Source organism: Oryza sativa, chromosome 8 (assembly GCF_034140825.1).
Source record: "Oryza sativa Japonica Group chromosome 8, ASM3414082v1".
Lineage (NCBI taxonomy): Eukaryota > Viridiplantae > Streptophyta > Magnoliopsida > Poales > Poaceae > Oryza > Oryza sativa.
In genome coordinates this window covers 19,888,346-19,908,933 of record NC_089042.1, presented here as the reverse complement: position 1 = coordinate 19,908,933, position 20,588 = coordinate 19,888,346, and the positions used below count along the sequence as shown (strand labels likewise).

Below are 20,588 nucleotides of genomic sequence, written 5' to 3'. Positions count from 1 at the left end.
AGTGGGGGCGTAGGGAAGGAGGAGGGGAGAGAGGTGGGGAGGAGGAGGAGAGAGATGAGAGAGGCAGTGGGTGGGTGGGTGGGTGAAATCATATCTCGCGCGCGGTTTTAAATGACGTGAAAAGTTTTTAGCGGGGCTCTGCTTTTCACTGGTGGATCTCTTTAGTAGCCGCCAGCGAAAACGCTGCGGACATTTAAGAGGCCTGTCTCGAAAAATATAGTATTTTTTATGGCGGACCACTTAACGTGGCCGCCAGCAAAAATCGGTTTTCGCTGGCGGTCCTATACCCCCTCCCTCTCACGTTTTTGCTGGCGGTTTTAGCATATGACCGCTAATAAAAATTATAGTGTGACATCATAAAAAAAATATTATTTTTAAAGTAGTGGTCATGACGTACGGCCGAAGGAGGAGACGCAGCAAGGACGACGTCTCGTCTCGGTCAGCCTCGTCCGGGAGCAGCGAGGTGTCTAGCATCCGGATGCCCGTCCGGACGAGCAACCGCGGCGCCCTCCTGGCAACCAGCTTTGTGGTGTCCGCATCGTCGTACACGAGCACGACGGCGTCCCCGCCCCTCTACGCCACCGCGACTCACACGTACTCAGCCCTGACGAGGTGGTCCCTTGCCGCGCGGCAAAGACCATATATAGGCTCCTCCACCACCAGAAGTGCCAACGACGCCGCCGCCGACGTGCTCGCCTACATCTCCGTACGTGACGGGCGTGTTCGCGTCTGTCATGAGTCCTCATCGTGCTCAGCGTGCTGTGGGCCACGGTGGTTGACGGCGTCGGGTTCTCCGGACGAGGGACAACGACGCCGTTGCGGGCCGCGGTGGTTGAGTGGTTGACGGCGTCGGGTTCTCCGGCCGGACGAGGGCGGGGCGACGACGCCGGCTGCGGATCACCGGGCTCCCGACGGCTCTTGGGCTGTACACCTCTATGAAGCAAAAGGTATCAGTTTCCGAAGGTATACGCATGAAGTGTGACAAAATCAGTTTTTTAAGATCAATATACTAACGAACTCTTCTATTGATTAACAAAATCATCAACCAGATGCTAGCAATATGCTTCCTGCTTTGCACGTTCAACTACGGAGCAATCAATGGCGGCGCTCGGCTAGCTACCTCATGTTCGGAGATAGCGTGCTGTCCCAGCTGACGCTCAACCTCATCGCGGTGAGACTCATCTCAAAGGTCGCCATATACACGACGCTGCTCAACCCGTTATCCAAGTATGCACTGGTGGTCACGCCGATCGCGGCAGCCATTGAGGAGAGGATCCGCGGCGCCGTCGACGTCTCCGTGGCGGTGAGGACGCTGCTGGTCCTTAGCACGGTGGCCGTGCCGCTCGCTGTACCGTCGTGTACCTCATGGCGCTGGTGTGATCGCTGCTCATCGTCTCCGCCTCTCGCTGGCCGCCGCGCCACGCCCGCGTTTCCGCCACCCGCTGCCGCTCCGGCCCTCTCCGCCCGCCGCGGGAGAGAGAGGGAGGAGGGAGCGGTGAGGAGGGAGAAGGAACAGGAGGGAGGGGGAGAGAAAGTGAGTGGGAGAGAAGGCCTCACAGTTGGTCCCGCAATTTTTATTCTGTGTGAATGACAAATGAGTCCCACACATATTTTTTAATTCTAATACCACCTAAGAGCATCACCAATCAGGAATACTCCATGGGTACCCTCACTAACTGAGGGCACTCTCTAGGGAACTATTCTTACAATAAAGGATACCCCTGATAGCCCAAGAAGTATCCCTAACCCAAAAAGGCCACATAGTTATTTTACTATACTACCCCCTGTCTTCTCCCCCCCCTCTCTCTTTCTCTCTTCTCCTCCTTTTCTTTTTCTTCTCTGCCTTCACGCCCTCGTGTCGACCACCACGCCCGCTCGGCCGCTCCCGACGAGGCGACGACGCCGCCCCACCACCGCTCGTCGCCGTTCACCTCACCAACGCCAGATCCACCCTCCCACGCCCCCCTCTCTCTCTCTCTCTCTCTCGACGCCGGGTGCGGTGGCGGACGGCGAGCGGCGTGCGGGGTGGCCAACGTTGAGGGGTGGACGACAACGAGCGGCGCACGGAGGCCGGATCTGGCGTGCCGCGCCGCCATCGCTCTCTCTCCGCCCGTCGCTGTCGCCGGTCGTCACTGAGTCATCTCCGTCGCCGGATCTGGTGCGCCGCCTCTCTCTCCCTCTTCGCCCCACCTCCAACCTCTCTCCCCGTCCTCCCCGCCTCCAGCGTCACCGCTACGCCTCCACAGCGGGAGCCGCCGCCTGCTGCTCCTCCTCCGACTCGACCTCGAGGGGAACCGGAGAGAGAGAGAGGGGAGAGGGGTGAAAGGGGAATTTGGTGCTAGAGCTCCGGTGTCCACAGGAGCCCGTCGCCCCCAACGCATCGCTCCGCGTCGTCCCTCAGCCAAAAGCGAGCGAGGGACGCATCTCCCAGCTGAGGAACGCGCTCTCTCCCAGGGGGACGACGCCGACGGAAAAGTGGACAGCCGTCGCTAGGGGCACAGGCTGAAGCATCGCATTGGTGATGGCCTAAGCGCCACGTCAACGCCATGTGGAACAAAGACCAGGTCAACACAGCCACGTAGGCGCCATGTCAGCAAAATCGCTCTTCAAAACCACCGAGGGATTCAAATTGTACCGATTTTAATAGTTGAGGGGTTGAGATATCCTGTATTCTGGTTCAAGGATACGAATCAAATTCGGTCACTAGTTAAGGGAGTCAAAGTGAACTTACTCCACGCAACAAAACAGCAAGCTCAACAAGGCCCACTAGTCTAACCCTAGAATCTCTCGGAGGCAACTCCGGCTCGGACGTCCGATGTTTGGGGAAAAATCGGACGCTGACGTCAGCATGACGTCAGCGCCCGATTTACGTGCAAAAACTACTTTAAACTGATTTTTCTCTTAAATTATTTATCTAAATCATGATTCGATTGCACCATTAAATTCGTTGCAATTAAATCTTCAAAACAAGACCACACATGGATATATTCCGACGAAATTTTTTTAGCTTATTATTGAATTATTTTTAAATGTTGCACGATGTTCCACCAGGTATATCGGAATTGTTTCACTAAATAGATCAAAAATGTTTCACTCATTTAAATCGGGTGTTGTTTCACCTTTTATAAAAATAATGTTTCAGCAAATAGCGAAAGAAAGCCCGAGGCGTCCGATTTTTCCTCTGCCATCAGGCGCCCGGCGCGCAGCATTCTCAAAAAAAGAATCAGTCAATCAAATGTTCCAGTTAACTAATGAGTGAAACATCGAGTTATATAGGATGAAACAAAAAAATCAGCAACTGAAACATTTAAAAAGTTTATGAAACATGATGAAAATACACGTTGGAACATATCGCTATCACATATAAAACAACCAATGTTAATAGATTGAAACATATATTTTTCTTTCATCAAAATATAATCATGTGATATCTTGTTGTAAAGATTTAATTACAAAGAATACAACGGTGTGATCAGATCATAGATTGGATAATTAGTTTAAGAGAAAAATCGTTTTCAAAACTAGCTAAAATGCATGTATGCATGCATGAGGTGGAGAGAGAGAGAGAGGAGAGAGAGTAGTAACAGTTAGTTTTGTGAATTTTGTGAAACACGCTGAAGACACATATTGAAACATGTCCCTATCACGTATGAAACAAAAAGTGTTAACGTATTGAAACATATGATTATTTTTTATCGGAATATAATCATGCGATATCTTGTTGTAAATATTTAATTACAACGAATACAACGGTGTGATCGGATTGTAGATTGGATAAGTAATTTCAGATAAAATTCGTTTTGAATATCGTTAAAGGTGCATGTTTGGAGATAGAGATACAAGTTGAATAGGTGCATGTGTGTCAGAGACTCCCCGTCCGATTTTTCTCGTTGGTTCGGGCGTTCGATGAGAAGCATTTTCCGAATCTCTCCCTGCCTGTCTTGTTCGTTCCTTTTCACGACCACTCCTAGGCCGCGCTGCAGCGCCGCTATTGCTCTCAAACCGAGTGGCCGATCTTGCCACCCAGGAGTTGGAGGTTTGCAGCGCCACCCTGTGGCCTTGCCTTTCTCCCTTTCTTGCCGACTCGCCGTTGGTCGCCCTGCTCCACCTCGCATCCTCGTCATCAGCAGCTACCATCCCCCCCTCTGCTAGCAGCCGACAGGGTCGCAACAGCGCTGCAATGCCTTCCTTGCCCATCTCCGTCCATACCAAGCCCCCCAACTCACCTATGCCTCGCAAATCGTCAAGTCACCGGTAGCCATCGCCCCACGCCGCACGCGTTCTTGTCCTTGTGCAGTTGTGCTTGCCCCGATTTCGTTGGCTCACGAGCCAAACGAGCCAGCTCGAGCTAGGTGACAAGCCGACCCGAGCTGAGTTTCTAGCTCGTTAGGATAACGAGCCGAGCCGGCATCCACCCCTAGTAATACCGTTAGTTGGACAATAATTCTTCTGTACGGTACCGGCGCACTCAATAGGAAATTACACTGCAAATCAGCAAATCAGGAATTTCCAGATATCAGCCATTGACTCGTCCACTTGGCCAGCTCAGCCACTGCGAGAGGAATGTCAACACTGTAATCAACACTACCCTACACGGCACCTCCATTGCCGTACAGAAGGACTACAAATTTGAGATGCACATCAACATCGCACCGCAGCTTGTGCAACACACAAAGAATATACGCCCGAGACAAGCGATATGTACGTGACGAGGCCGATGTCGCGGTACCAGGACAACCCGCAAGCCGCGGCGGAGCCGCCGCCGGACGGCCCGGGCTCCGGGATCCTCGTGGTGGAGGACGAGGCGGCCGTCGAGCGGGCGACGCGGTGGTGGGGGTTGTGGCTGGACAGGCAGGTGTACGGCCTCCCCTTCCCGCAGAGCCGGAAGCTCAAGGTGGAGTACGCCACCGCGAGGATGGACGGCGGCGGCCGCGCCGGCACGACCCATAGGACCCACACCCACACGGATCGCGACGACGTCGTGTTCGTGCCCGTCGTCGGCCAGCCGCTGTCGTCCGGCCGCTACTACGCCGTCCGGGCCACGGGGAGGCACGCCGGGAAGGTGTCGGCGTGCTCGAGGGAGGAGGACGTGGTGACGTGCTGCGGCCTCTGGTCCTTCGCGAACGACGCGTCGCCGAGGCCGTTCGTCCGCGGCGACGTCTACCAGCAGGTGGAGGTGGTGCAGCTGTCGCGCCGGGGCGGATTCAGGGCGGTGGCCGTCGCGCCGGACGGCGTCCCGCCGGGCTACCTGAGGAGGAAGGGGTGGAAGGTCCACACCTCGGCGTCCACGAGCTGCAACCTCACTGACACGGCGCACGGGACGGACTGGCCGCTCCGCCGCCGGATGCCTGACCTCGAAAGCTTCGACGTCGGCGTAGGAGGCTCGACGCCCGTCGTCGTCGGCAGGTGGTACTGCCCGTTCATGTTCATCAAGGACGGCGGCGAGCAGTGGCTCAAGGACCAGGTCAAGCGGTGCATGTTCTACAAGATGACGCTGGAGCAGAGCTGGGAGGAGATCTACAGCTGCGACAACACCCACCGGGGCAGCATCAGCAGCAGGCTGGACGAGGTCGAGGTTAGCGTGACGGTGCGCCGGTCGACGGCGCTGCTGGGCGGCGCCGGCGCGGTGCAAGGAGGCGCACCGCAGGTGTTCGACGGGGTGATGTGGTTCCTGCCGGCGGCGAGCCCGGCTGCGGCGGCAGGAGGAGGAGGAGGGCTGGGGCTGGACATGGTGGTGTGGGAGAAGATGGAGTGGGAGCTGGAGAAGGGAGGGTGGGTTGCCGGCAATGGCGACGACGTGGAGAGGATCAAGAGGGTGGAGAGGCATGACGGGCTGGGCGGCCACTGGGACAAGTTTGGGTGTTACCTACTGGTTGAGAGGTTCGTGCTCACGAGGATGGATGGCAGCGTTGCGTTGACGTACGAATTCAGGCACACTGACAAGATTACAACCAAGTGGGAGTGAGCAAAATGTTGCGTACACATCAGCAGTAGACTTTGGAATAATGAATGTTCTTTGGATCTGTACATTGTGAATGCTGAATTCTAGTTTGTAAATCATCCCTCAAATGATGCGGTACATATATGAGTTTCCCAAAATTATGCTATCACAGTTGAATACTAGGTAGGATCTCTATTACACAAAGCTCATTCAAGACTAGCTGTCACCACCATCGGCCGCCGCCCTTACGCCTCCGCGCCGCGGACTTCACCTCGGCCGGCGGGGCATCAAGTTCGGCAAGGACGGTCGTGCGCCGGTAGAGGTCAAGGAGGAGGCGCGCACTGGTGGAGGCCGGAGAGGAGCTGCCTCCGCCGCTGTGCAGAGCGCCGTCTCGTTGGCCCAAAACCGGGAGACGTTGGCCCAACCGAGAGAAAAACTTGCTACACCCCAATAGCTAGCTTACCACCTTAAATCTCCCCCGTCACAACATTGGTGCCCCTTAGCCCTGACCGGCCCCCACACACAGGCACATACGGGCCTCACACCCGCGGTCCACTGGGTTTTGGGCTTACACCACCCTGAGTGTGCACAAGCACTAGAAGATTGTGGGTTTGGCTCTGATACCACTTGTTGGCCCAAAACCGGGAGACGTTGGTCCAACTGGGAGAAAACCTTGCTACACCCCAATAGTCTCTTTCCACTTTTAAGTTGATTCAACTCCCCCTAGATAAGCAATGTGGAACTATTCCCAATAGTCTCATCGCCGCCTACGCAGGATGTTTGGCTCCATCGCCGCTGCAGCTACATCTATACGAGCTTCGCCGCTGGCCACTGGGTGAGCGATGCACTTTGTGCGAGAGGGAATCAGTCGTTACAGGAGGGAGAAGAGAGAAAGAGAGAGGTGCAAGGGAGATATTCTGACATATGGGTCTATTTGGTTTTCGTGTTTAGGAGATAATTCGTACTCACTCAATAGTTCGGGAGGCCTTTTCCTTTTTATTACATTATATCGTTGTCTTTTTCTACCATCTATCTTATTTAAAAATAAGTAAATTATTTTTTTCCTAAATAACTGTCGCCAGTACTTACCATGGTTTTTAATTTGATGTTTTACATATGTTTGGCTATTTATCTTATTTAAGAATAAGTAAATTTTATAAAATATTTTTTTATGAAACTATAAGTAAAACTACGGACTTTAGGCGTTATAATTTATGCTTGTGCCAGTGCGATTGTTATCCAAAGGTAAGAAAATTAACAGTTTTTCTCTGAAAGAACTGTCGCCAGATTTTATTTTAGCAATTTTCTTTCTTATTTCAAGGACTTGTACATTTGTTTTGCAACATATCGTAACTTGTACTTCCTATAATGTCGTTGATTTTTACATACCTTTAAGTATTTACCTTATTTAAGAAAACAACCAAACCATCGAGTAACTACGGATGATAGGCATTAAAAGTTATGCTTAAACTAAAGTATGATAAACCAACTCATAATAAAATAAATAATAATTATATTTTTTAATACGCACGAATTATAGGATATGCTTAAATTAAATATAAGCTATGCTTATCTTAAAGAAAGATAATTCTACACACAACAAAATAAACAACAATTATATTTTTTTAATAAGACGATTGGTTAAATATATTCTTAAAAGTCAAGTATTATATTGTTCATTCAAAATCGGAGGGCAGTAGGAAGGTCTGGTTAGTTAGTACCAGCACAATCAAACGGAAATTACACTGCAAATCAGCATATCAGGAATTTCCTCACATCGACCGTTGACTCATCCACTTCACTGCTCAGGCGCAATGACCCTTTCCGTCAGTCAACACCACCACACACACGGCGCCTCCATTGTGGTACATATGAAGGTTTATAAATTGAGATGCACATCTACAAGAAGACTACACCATCGCAGTGCCAGAGAGAGAGAGAAAGATGTACGTGACGAGGCCGATGTCGCGGTACCAGGACGACCCGGACGCCGCGGCGGAGCCGCCGCCGGAGGACCCGGGCTCCGGTTTCCTCGTGGTGGAGGACGAGGTGGCCGTCGCGCGGGCGACGCGGTGGTGGGGCTTATGGGCGGACAGGCAGGTGTACGGCCTCCCGTTCCCGCAGAGCCGGCAGCTCGAGGTGGAGTACACCGCCAGCATCGGCGCCGGCAGGAACCGTCTCACCTACACGCACCGCGACGACGTCGTGTTCGTGCCCGTCGTCGGCCAGCCGCTGTCGTCCGGCCGCTACTACGCCGCCCGGGCCACGGGGAGGCACGCCGGGAAGGTGTCGGCGTGCTCGAGGGAGGAGGACATGGTGACGTGCTGCGGCCTCTGGTCCTTGGTGAACGACGTGCCGCCGCGGCCGTTCGACCGCGGCGACGTCTACCAGCAGGTGGAGGTGCTGCGGCTGCCGCCGCGCGGGAGGGGTTTCACGGCGGTGGCGGTCGCGCCGGACGGCATCCCGCCGGGCTACCTGAGGAGGGAGGCGTGGAAGGTCCACACCTCGGCGTCCACGAGCTACGACCTCGCCGACGCGGCGCACGGGACGGACTGGCCGCTCCGCCGCCGGATGCCTGACCTCGACAGCTTCGACGTCGGCGTAGGTGGCTCGCCGCCCGTCGTCGTCGGCAGGTGGTACTGCCCGTTCATGTTCATCAACGACGGCGGCGAGCAGCGGCTCAAGGATCAGGTCAAGCGGTGCATGTTCTACGAGATGACGCTGGAGCAGAGGTGGGAGGAGATATACACCCGAGACAACGCCCATCGAGGCAGGAGGAGTACCAGCAGCAAGGACAATGAGGTTGAGGTGAGCGCGACGGTGCGCCGGTCGACGGCGCTGCTGGGCGGCACCGACGCGGTGCGAGGAGGCGGGCCTCAGATGGTCGACGGGGTGATGTGGTTCCGACCGGCGGCGCCGCCGACGAACTCTGGCACGGCAGGTGGAGTTGGGCTGGACATGGTGGTGTGGGAGAAGATGAAGTGGGAGCTGGAGAGAGGAGGGTGGGTTGCCGGTAATGGCGACGTGGAGAGTATCGAGAGGGGGGAGAGGCGTGAGGCGAGGCCGGGTCAGTGGGACAAGTTTGGGTGCTACCTGCTGCTTGAGAGCTTCGTGCTGAGGAGGATGGACGGCAGCGTTGCGCTCACCTGTGGTTTCAGGCACACCGGCAAGATTAGAACCAAATGGGTATGAGCAAACTGTGTACTACTGTAACTATCGGATATGATGAAAGGGACCACCTATACATTTGTCGATAAATTTTCTCCTAAAAATTTGACAGATGTAATTATAGTACAATCGTAGTGTAATTACACTGTAACTTATATGTAATTACACTGTAACTTGCATGTAACTACAGTGTAACTTATATATAAGTTTCACGTAATTTTGAATCGTTAAATCTATTACAAGATTTGTTTTAGTGAGGAAGAAAAAATCACGGCACACACATATGTGTAAAGATTTGTTCCCACAACCTCCATTTTACCAAAATAACATATTACAGAGAGATTTTTGAAAGTTACATACAAATTACACTATAGTTACAGTGTAATTACATACAAGTTACCGTGTAATTACACTACGATTGTACTGTAATTACATCTGTCAAATTTTTGGGAGAAAATTTGTCGACAAATATATAGCAAAATCGTGATGAAATGATTTTCATCGTGAGATATTCTATCGTTGTTTACATGTCATTTAAATAGTTATTAAAGAATTTGAAAAAAAAATAACAATATGGATAAATATAAATATACCACTTTACAAACATGTAAGACTAAATTTAACTTCTACAAGTTATAACAAAAAGAACAAATTAAACTGAAAATAGTTATCGTACATTTGCAACTATATTTGTTATTTTTGTTATAACTTGTAGAAGTTAAATTTTAACTTACATGTTTGTGGGTGATATATTTCATATTAATCTATTATGCCAAAAAAATTTCAAAATTTTAGATGACTATTTAGCAGCCATGTATGAAACGAGGGGATATCCCCTCAAGGGATGAAATCATTTTCCCGTAACTATCGAACTTTAATTGTTTGGAAAGATTGTTGGCTAGGAGACCAATCCTTAGAAAAAATATATCCCTCACTTTATAATCTAGTCAGAAATAAGAATATGGCGATGGCTAAGGTGTTGGGTAGGGTGCCTTTAAATGTTTCTTTTAAAAGAGCTATAGTGGAAGATATTGTTAATAAAGTGATTGATATTAACCTAGTGAGACAAAAGGATATGTTCATTTGAAATGCTAGTAAAAATGAAACTTTTACACTTAACTCAATGTATAATAAACTCATATTGCGAAATGTGGTACCAAGGAAGTCTTTAATTTGAAAGCTAAGATTCCTGCTAAATATTAAAATCTTCTTATGGCACTTTAAAAAAAGGAGTCATCTTAACCATGGGTAATCTTACTAAGAGGTGGAAGGTAGCATTAGATTTTGCTTTGTATATCCAATGAGATGATACAACGCTTTTTCTTTGACTATATATCCAATGGTAAGATTTGTGTGGAACATGGTACATTTCACTTTCGGCATCTATCCACCTGACAATTTGTCTCATTATTTGGTAGTTGGCTAAGTGGTGTTAATCCTAAGCTTAAAAAATCAAGTTTTGTGTGGCATAGCGCCGCTGTGTTGGACGGTGTGATTAAGTAAGAATGATATGGTTTTTAATGGAACTTGTGCGCATTCTTTTATGAAAGTAATTAATTTTCAAGGGGACGCATAGGGAGAGACTATATTATCTTTGTTGCTTAAGAAAGAATATGGCAACAACATTGTGAAAGTGTACTGCAAGGCGCTTGAGATGAGAGTTTTGGGGTTTTTCTCCAAATTTGGCTAGAACTTGGGAAGGAGAATTGAAGCTTAGAATAATTCCTTGTGCTTGGCTGTTATAGTTACTTTGTGTGTTAGCTTTTGCAGTCTTGTTGGATTGAACTTATGTGTTTGTTCGGTCTTTTGTGTTTGTTGTACCACCTATGTAATAATGGGGAGCCTATATGCTTATGTATGAATTTTATAGGCTGTGTACGTACATCTTTCCGATGTAGAAACCGGGTTTTCAATCCATTATTTTTTTTAAAAAAAAACGCTATGATACACGAGTCATATCCAGATCATCAATCGGGCCTGCACAGGAAGGAGTTTGCACCTGATACGGTACCCTACACGTACGGTACCCTATAACGAGCCAAACACGGATAATGTCAACGTACCGGACTCTAATTAAACACATGCATGCTATCCGGCCGGTCCTTATATATCGCTATAAAAGAACTATCGATCTGATATCATTGGACCCTCGCATCGCTCCTGGAATATTGTTTCGTCGGCCGGCGGCGGCCAATCTCATCATCATCAGCATCGCCGACATGGCCGACGCCGACGTCTCTTCCTCCAAGACGACGACGGCGAGGGATTACAGCACGGCGATCCTGGAGTGCGCCAAGAAGAAGTCCCCGAACCGGCTGATGGCGGACGACGCCGAGGGCGGGGTGGCCGTCGACAACTCCACGGTGACGCTCAGCGAGGCGACCATGGAGGAGCTCGGCATCTTCCGCGGCGACCTGGTGACCCTCCGCGGGAGGCGGCGCCGCGAGGCCGTCTGCTACGCGCAGAAGGACGAGTCGTGCCCCGACGGCCGCCTCCGCCTCAGCCGCGGCGTCCGCAGCAACCTCCACGTCCGCCTCGGCGACCTCGTCACCGTCAAGCCGTGCCCCACCATTAGGAACGCCAAGAGGGTGCAGCTCCGCCCCTTCGACGACTCTGTCGAGGGCATCTCCGGTGATCTGTTCGAGCCCTACCTCAAACGTAAGCGTTCTAATCTAATCTATCCCATAAACCATCGTACGTCTTACCCGATAATTCTACTAATCTAATCTATCCGATAAACCATCGTACATCTTACCCGATAATTCTACTAATCTAATCTATCTGATAAATCATCGTACGTCTTACCCGATAATTCTGATAAACCATCGTACGTCTTATCTGATAATTCTACTAATCTAATCTATCTGATAAACCATCGTACGTCTTACCCGATAATTCTGATAAACCATAGTACGTCTTACCCGATAATTCTACTAATCTAATCTATCTGATAAACCATCGTACGTCTTACCCGATAATTCTACTTGTAGGAGTAGATTTTATTTCTAGTCTAATGTCTTGGCATGCAAAGTTAGTTTATTTAGTTACAATCTAATAATAATTACCCCTCATATTTAGTTTATTTAGTTACTATCTAATAAGAATTACCTATGAACCCCTCATATTTTTCATGTCTAATAATAATTACCCATATTTAGTTTATTTAGTTACTATCTAATAATAATTACCTATGAGCCCCTCATATTTTTCATTTTTCATGAACTAATTAGTATTTCCTCCGTTTCATATTATAAGATTTTCTAATATTGCCCACATTTATACATATGTTAATAAATCTAGACATATATGTGTGCCTAAATTCATTAGCATCCATATGAATATATGAATGTGAGCAATGGTAGAAAGTTTTATAATCTGAAACGGAGGTAGTACTACATAGTTACTCATTAATCTTTTATATAATCTCACGTACAGTGTTCATGAACTAATTAATTAGTACTACCTATTTTTCATGAACTAATTAGTACTATATAGTTACTCATCTATTTTTTTTATAATCTCACGTACAGTGTTCATGAACTAATTAATTAGTACTACCTATTTTTTGTTTGAAGTAGTTCATGAACTAATTAATTATTACCAATGCCTTTTTTTTGCAGCCGTTCATAAACTAATTAATCATTACTACTATATTCTCATGAACTTAAATTAGTAGTTACTCATCTAATTTTTTTATCTAATCTCACGTACAGTGTACTATCTATTTTTCTATTTTTTGTTTGAAGTAGTTCATGAACTAATTAATTAGTAATTATTACTAATGTATTTTTTTTGCCGTCGTTCATAAAGACATAAACTAATTAATTATTTCATGTAGCGTACTTCATGGATGCGTTGCGGCCGGTGAAGAAGGGCGACCGGTTCCTGGTGCGCGGCCACATGCACGCCGTGGAGTTCAAGGTGATGGACACGGAGCCGAACAACGAGCCCGTGATCGTGGCGGGCGACACGGAGATCTTCTGCGACGAGGGCGACCCGGTGAAGCGCGAGGACGAGGAGCGGCTCGACGGGCCGGGCTACGACGACGTCGGCGGCGTCCGCAAGCAGCTGGCGCAGATCAGGGAGCTCGTCGAGCTGCCCCTGCGCCACCCCAAGCTGTTCCAGACGCTCGGCGTGCGCCCGCCCAAGGGCATCCTCCTCTACGGGCCCCCCGGCACCGGCAAGACGCTGCTTGCGCGCGCCATCGCCGCCGAGTCCGGCGCCCACTTCGTCGTCGTCAACGGGCCGGAGATCATGTCCGGGATGCCCGGCGAGAGCGAGGCCAACCTGCGCGCCGTGTTCGCCGAGGCGGACGCCGCGGCGCCGTCCATCGTGTTCATGGACGAGATCGACTCCATCGCGCCCAGCCGCGAGAAGGCGCACGGCGAGGTGGAGCGCCGCGTCGTGTCGCAGCTGCTCACGCTCATGGACGGCCTCCGCCCGCGGGCCCAGGTGATCGTCATCGGCGCCACCAACCGCCCCAACAGCCTCGACCCGGCGCTCCGCCGCTTCGGCCGCTTCGACCGCGAGCTCGACATCGGCGTCCCCGACGAGCTCGGCCGCCTCGAGATCCTCCGCATCCACACCAAGAACATGCCGCTCTCCGACGACGTCGACCTCGAGCGCGTCGGCAAGGACACCCACGGGTTCGTCGGCTCCGACCTCGCCTCGCTCTGCTCCGAGGCCGCCATGCAGTGCATCCGGGAGAAGCTGGACATCATCGACATCGAGAACGACACCATCGACGTGGAGATCCTCAACTCGCTGACCGTCACCATGGACCACCTCAAGTTCGCCATGGAGGTCACCAAGCCCTCCGCCCTGCGCGAGACCGGGATCGTCGAGGTGCCCAAGGTGTCGTGGGACGACATCGGCGGCCTGGGCGAGGTCAAGCGCGAGCTCCAGGAGACGGTGCAGTACCCGGTGGAGCACCCGGAGATGTTCGACCTGTTTGGCATGTCGCCGTCGCGCGGCGTGCTCTTCTACGGCCCGCCGGGGTGCGGCAAGACGATGATGGCCAAGGCCATCGCCAAGGAGTGCAAGGCCAACTTCATCAGCATCAAGGGGCCCGAGCTGCTCACCATGTGGTTCGGCGAGAGCGAGGGCAACGTCCGCAACCTGTTCGACAAGGCGCGGCAGTCGGCGCCGTGCATCCTCTTCTTCGACGAGCTCGACTCCATCGCCGTCAAGCGCGGCAACAGCGTCGGCGACGCCGGCGGCACGCCGGACCGCGTGCTCAACCAGCTGCTCACCGAGATGGACGGCATCAACGCCAAGAAGACGGTGTTCGTCATCGGCGCCACCAACCGGCCGGACATCATCGACCCGGCGATGCTCCGGCCGGGCCGCCTCGACCAGCTCATCTACATCCCGCTCCCGGACGCCTCGTCGCGGCTGGAGATCTTCAGGGCGAACCTCCGCAAGGCGCCCATGTCCCGCCACGTCGACCTGCCGGCCATGGCCGCCTCCACCGACGGGTTCAGCGGCGCCGACATCAAGGAGATCTGCCAGCGCGCGTGCAAGCTCGCGGTGCGCGAGGTGGTCCAGAAGAGCACCCTGGTCGGGAAGGCCCTGGCAATGGCGGGCGCGGAGCTCACCGTGGACCACTTCAAGAGCGCCATGAAGCACGCAAGGAAGAGCGTCAGCGAGCTCGACGTCATCAAGTACGAGTACTTCAAGCACAAGTTCAGCGGCGGCATCCCCGACGAGGAGGAGGCGCCGGCGACGGAGCCGGAGCTGCCGGTGGGACAGCTGAGGTTGGTGGCGAAGCCGAAGACGAAGACGAAGGCGGAGCTAGAAGCAGAGGCGGAGGCTGCGGCAAAAGCGAAGGCGGAGGCAGAGGCGAAGGCGAAAGCAAAGCTGAAGGGGAAGGCGGTGGCCGTGGATGACGACGACGACGACTCTACGTACTCCATGGATTCGATGGACGAGGACTTGCTGTATTAGTTAACTATACTATTAGCTAGGTTCACTCAGCTTTAGGTTTATGCCCTGCTAGATCCACTGAATTGTTCAGCCAAGAGCTAAGGAGTCTTATATTTTCCTCTCTTTGGTCTAGTTGAGTTTTATGCTCGACTTGTCTCATCGTTACCATTTATAGGATCCACTGAATTGTATAGCCAAGGTCTAAGAAGTCTTAGGTCCCTATCGTTTAGCTTTTTCCCTAATAAAAACGGTTTATTAGAAAATAAAAATAAATTTATAGGTAAATTTTTTATATATGTGTTCTTTGTGACTTAAAAGCCAATGCTGAAAAAGAAACTACGTTAAAAATGTCTTAAAAATAAATTAAGTTTGAAAATTTAAAATTTGGTTTTTTTTCTTTGGCTGATTAGGCCATCCGATGGGAGCCTTATGTTGTTTTCCTCTTCAGTCCAACTCGTGTCCCTCTCCTCCCTACCTCTTCGATGTTGTCATTGACTCTTTAATATTAACCACATTGTTCTCGGCATGTCTTTGCACGATATTGTGATGTCCATTAAGCAGACCCAACAACTTGATTTGTACACTTGTAACCAATGTGCTTATTGCTGAAAACTATGAAACCTTGGAGGAAAGTTGCCATATAGTTGATAGTTGGTTGGAGCCCCCAAAGGATGGAAGGTGTTGAGGATTGAGCAAACTGTGATTGGAGAAAATTGAGGGGAATTGTGTATGAGTGGAGTTTTGGCTAATATTTTAAGAAGTTTGGCTCGGGAGCCCTGGTTTAACATGTGCATAAAACCTCTGTTGGGGTGATCAATCTAGTTTGATGAAATGTAGAGTAATTTACTGAGTAGTTTTTGTATTTGTAGAGGATGACTACAATGCAACAAGTTTGCAACGGCTACAAATGTAATGACTATAATGCAATTGCTAACTATCTCTATATAAATGCTCGGTTATTGTTGTTACCTACTCCTAGGGATGGCAATTTTACCGATGGGTCCGGGTATCTGTGGGTACCCGACCCAATGGACATGGGCGTGGGTGTGACTTTTTACCCATGTGCACGCCCGCCTATAGATGGCCAAAGGGCCCGCCCGGCACGGCCCAGCCCAGGCACGGCTGGGCACGGCCCAGCAGCCATCGGGCCGGCATGGCCCGATAGGCACTTCGTGCCGGGCCGTGCCGGCCCATGGGCTGCACCTCCCGCCCAGGCACGGCCCACCAGCTGTCGGGCCGTGCCGTGCCAGCCCGAAAGCATAGGTGGCCCATCGGGCCTTTTTAAAATAAGTCTATTTTTCGTCCCTCCTCTTTGGGCTATTTCATATGTATAGTTAAAATAAGTCTATTTTCCGTCCCTCCTCTTTGGGCTGACATATGTATAGCTAAAATAAGTCTATTTTCTGTCCCTCCTCTTCGGCTAACATATGTATAGATAAAAAAAAGTCTAGTTTAGATCCCTATTCTTTCGTTCATGGCATATAATATGTCTATTTTTACTCCCTTATTTTTTTTGTGTATCGGGCCTAGCTGCCGTGCCGGGCCAACGTGCCGGTGGAGGGGCCCAGGCACGGCCCAGTGGTCTGGCCGGGCCGGCACGGGCCCGACCTCCGTCGGGCCGTGCCGTGCTTGGGCCGGGCCAAAATATCGTGCCATGGGCCGGGCCGTCGGGCCTCGGGCCTTTTGGCCATCTATACGCCCGCCCAAGACCCGAAGACGTCATGGGCAACAGGCAGGTTTCATTGTTTACCCGTGGGTAACCCATGCCTAACCCGATACATATGTATTAGCTAATTTCGACTCATTTATTAATTCTTATACCATTTCTCTTGGTTCATTTGTGATGCTAACTGATACTAAGTTGTGATGTAATTCAAATTATTGTCGATAACCGATAATTTGGTAAATTATTGATTTTATTTCTCTTTGTTAAATTACATATCTTTCAAGTTTATTATTCATGCGAGATCCATTGGGTACTCGCTGGACATACCGCGCCCATCGGGCATGGGTACGACCGTACGGGCACGAAATTTTGCCCGCTAACTCTAGTGGATAGGGTTCGGATGGGCAATGTCGGGCATTGGGTCGGACATGGTTTTGCTCTACCCGTGCCCGCCCTGACCCATTGCCATCCCTACCTACTCCCACAACAGCTACTACCAGATAGGATGCTCCCACAATGGTTACTATTGTATAGGATGAGTATATTGACTGCTTTAATATTACATTGTAGATGCTCTTAAAAGATAGCTTTCCCCATAGGAAAACTATTTAAACTCTTGAGGGGACATCCTTATTGTTTGTATGTCATCCAAATAGTTATAAAAATATTTAAAAATAAATTCAACGAGATAGATTAGTATATGAGAAATCACTCCACAAACATACAAGATCAAATATAACTTCTACAAGTTGTAGAAAAAACAAATTTGACTGTATACATTAAGTAGCCATATTTAAATTTATTTATTTTTCATTGTAATTTGTAGAAGTTAAATTTTAACTTACATGTTTATGAAATAATTTAGCATATATTAATCAATTTTGTTGATTTTTTTTTTAAAAAATATAACCATTTAAATAATATGTAAACAATAAGTAGATATCTCTTATAGAGTTTAGAATCAAGCTTGTCGCTCTCCTGGCCATGCCATCGGATGCGCATTGGCGCATTGCTGAGCCGAAGACTACCGCCGTCGTTGAGTTGTTCTTCCTCCTCTTCTTCCAGCCCTGCGAGAAGCTCGGACGCGTTGGTCATCTTGATCTTTCAACTGCCCTGCCCCAGCCGTCTTCGGAGTGCTCTAATCGATCGGCCACATCCTCCGTCCCCTCCGCCCTACTCGCAGCTTGTGTTGGATGTCCCCTTCGTCCCCTCCGCCTTACTCGCAGCTAGTTGTGTTGGATGTCCGGAGGAGGACGAAGAACTAATAGCTCTCGTTGCAGTTGGGATTGGATGATCTCCTCGATCAGTGTGCTCCCCTTGATTGAAGCATGTTTCATCTCCTGAAAAGCACCATGATTTGCTCAGCAGGATCTTGGACACAACAATTGGCTCACCTCATCCAACGAACAAATCCCAAACGTACGCCTCAAAATCAGCAAGATTAAGCACCACGTAGATCGATCTGGCAGCATTTATCTCCGACCAAAAAAAAAATCAGAATTCAGAAATGGACTACTCAATGATCTGAACTTCACACGACGAAATCGGAATTCAGAAACCCTGGATTTTGTTGCCTTCCTCGGTTTTTGAATTTTGACTAGGCGCAGTGTGCAAATGTGTTAGTGTTATGTTTAACTAGGAAGGTAGCCCGCGCGATGCGCGGGCATATGTATTAGTTTGTTAATAATCGGTCTGACAAATTAATTTCAAATAAAAATTAAGATGGTTTTTCATTCTACTTTTTCTTTCAGTGAGCCGATTCAAATGATGTGGTTTTTTTTTTTCAATTTGATTTAGAATTGCATGCTCTCTCTTGTGAACGGAACATATACGTGGAGTATGTGTGGCTGACTCATGGATGGCATCATCAAGCGATGAAGGACGTAGTCATCTTGAAGTTTTTAAGTAGGTTAAGATTAAGATTAGATCTAATGATTGAAAATATTGAAAAATCAATGTTTAGATTTTTTTTAATATAATTTCTATGAATTTTTATAATTTATTAGAGGGTCACATATCGGTTTAGGGGCAGTGGTATTATTGCTACATGGTGATTTAGGGGCGTTATAGGATCAAAATTTATTATTTATTTAATGTGATGCTTAAAAATTTGATCTTAAACATTTATATTAGAAGTTTGAGTTATGTATATGGATCTCGAATTGTGTATTAAATTATAAAAAACACAATAATTGAAAAAAATTCAGATAATATGTAACTTGAGTTTTATGATCATTTAGAAATCTGATTATTAATTTTTCATAGATTGAGTATAAGCTTAAAAAATAGCAGTTAGCTTAAGAAATAGGAAAGAAGGGGAGAGTTAGGAGGGTGGAGGGAGAACGTAACTACATAAGTACGCACGTATGGAGGTGGCGGTGAGGGTGCAGGTATCATATTTTCTTTTTAGATGAAGATCTAACATTTAAAATTAATCGGTCCATCAATTTTTAAAAAACAGTGGCTAAACATTTATTAGAATTTTGATGATTTTTATTAATCTGTTAGCTAGAAAATTAAAAAGGAAGCCAAGAAGGAGGGATGTTTGAACCGTGAGGAGAGAAGGCCCGGGAGGAAGGCAGCAGTGGATTTTTTTTTCTAAAGATAGATCTTATTAAGTGAAAATCGAGTGTTAGTTGTTTTGTTTTTTCTCAAAATTTCTTTGATTTCTAATTATTAACATTTTTCTGACATTGTAGATCTATTTTAGTTACATGCTAGTGAACTTATTATAAGCATGAAACAATATATAATATCACTTTCTTTTCATAATTTTTACAACTTAAATTATAGTCAGCAGGTGTATTAAATTCTAATTTGTCATTTTAATCATAATAGTATAATGACACAAATAGAACGTATAATTTGATCCGATAGAAAAAAAATCCTTAAAAGAGAAATGGAGAGGAGGTATGTACATGCGTATGGTTTGCACGCATGCTGCTTGCACTGGAAGAGGGGACGTCTCTTTGTAAGTAAGTTATACTTCCTCCGTTTCACAATGTAAGTCATTCTAATATTTCCCACATTCATATTGATGTTAATGAACCTAGATAGATATATATGTCTAGATTCATTAACATCAAAATGAATATAGAAAATGCTAGAATGACTTACATTGTGAAATGGAGGGAGTAACCATTTACAATATTAAGTTATGGTGCATATCTCGTAATAACTACCTTAATTAGCAAAAGAAAGAAAAATGAAAGAGAAAATAAGGGGAGGATAGGCGTATGTACATACGTAAGAGGGATTTTATTTTGGTATGACGTTTTAAATTATTGGGTCCACTATTTTAAATGAAAATCGACTGTTAGGTATTTTTGTTTTTCTCATAATTTCTATAATTTATTAGAGCGTCACATAGCGGCTCTACATCTTTTGTAGGAGTGCCACGTAGCGGATTAGGAACGTTTGTAGGAAGTTTAATAGATATTTAGTATAGATTGAAGGTATCGGCTTTTTAATTAATCAATACTTGTAGTTTATTAAAGGTACCGGTTTTATTGTGTTTTCAACCTGTAGAGGTGGAAATTGATCTATAGGTGCTGGTTAATTTTATCACTTTCGGCACCCATAACACCAATCTCTATGTGCCTTTTTTAGCTACTGTGATCAAAACATATATGTATTATTTAGTTACTTTTATGATTTTAAATGTTTTTACATAAATTATGCTTTCTATTAAAAGAAGGAAATAGGAGAGATAAAAATATAATAGAACGAAAAGAGAATAATGGGAATAGGAGCGTACCGAGTAGATACGTCCGTACGTGTACGTACATCCGCATGAATAGAGTGGGCCCAGGTGGATTAGGATGGGTGGATTACTTTTTTTTTTTACATCTAATCTAATGGTCGAAAATAATGGGTCCACCAACTTAC

At 48.0% G+C, this 20,588-nt stretch overlaps 3 protein-coding genes and 2 non-coding genes across 5 annotated transcripts; all 5 read left to right on the top strand.

The window, feature by feature from the left end:
• The first annotated feature begins 4,699 nt into the window (after positions 1 to 4,699).
• On the top strand, positions 4,700 to 6,067 carry LOC107275960 (uncharacterized). The gene has a single exon (XM_015793589.3). It carries the CDS (start codon positions 4,700 to 4,702, stop codon positions 5,963 to 5,965), a length of 1,266 nt encoding a protein of 421 aa, XP_015649075.1. The 3' UTR covers positions 5,966 to 6,067.
• LOC112936278 (small nucleolar RNA Z206) lies at positions 5,553 to 5,682 on the top strand. Its single transcript, XR_003238405.1, has one exon. It is a non-coding gene; the product is annotated as a small nucleolar RNA Z206 (small nucleolar RNA).
• A 1,790-nt stretch (positions 6,068 to 7,857) lies between the features above and the next one.
• LOC4345564 (uncharacterized) lies at positions 7,858 to 9,326 on the top strand. Its single transcript, XM_015793590.3, has one exon. The coding sequence runs from the start codon at positions 7,886 to 7,888 to the stop codon at positions 9,131 to 9,133; it is 1,248 nt and encodes a 415-aa protein (XP_015649076.1). The 5' UTR covers positions 7,858 to 7,885; the 3' UTR covers positions 9,134 to 9,326.
• Positions 8,727 to 8,856, top strand: LOC112936277 (small nucleolar RNA Z206). The gene has a single exon (XR_003238404.1). It is a non-coding gene; the product is annotated as a small nucleolar RNA Z206 (small nucleolar RNA).
• A 1,935-nt stretch (positions 9,327 to 11,261) lies between the features above and the next one.
• LOC4345563 (cell division cycle protein 48 homolog) lies at positions 11,262 to 15,254 on the top strand. The gene is made up of 2 exons (XM_015793800.3): positions 11,262 to 11,767; positions 12,948 to 15,254. Exons 1-2 carry the CDS (start codon positions 11,329 to 11,331, stop codon positions 15,053 to 15,055), a joined length of 2,547 nt encoding a protein of 848 aa, XP_015649286.2. The 5' UTR covers positions 11,262 to 11,328; the 3' UTR covers positions 15,056 to 15,254.
• Positions 15,255 to 20,588: the final 5,334 nt, after the last annotated feature.

Coding starts and splice junctions, on each gene's coding strand:
- LOC107275960 (XM_015793589.3), top strand. CDS start 4,700: ATGTACGTGACGAGGCCGATGTCGCGGTACCAGGACAACCCGCAAGCC.
- LOC4345564 (XM_015793590.3), top strand. CDS start 7,886: ATGTACGTGACGAGGCCGATGTCGCGGTACCAGGACGACCCGGACGCC.
- LOC4345563 (XM_015793800.3), top strand. CDS start 11,329: ATGGCCGACGCCGACGTCTCTTCCTCCAAGACGACGACGGCGAGGGAT. Junction 11,768..12,947: donor GTTCGAGCCCTACCTCAAAC/GTAAGCGTTCTA, acceptor TATTTCATGTAG/CGTACTTCATGGATGCGTTG.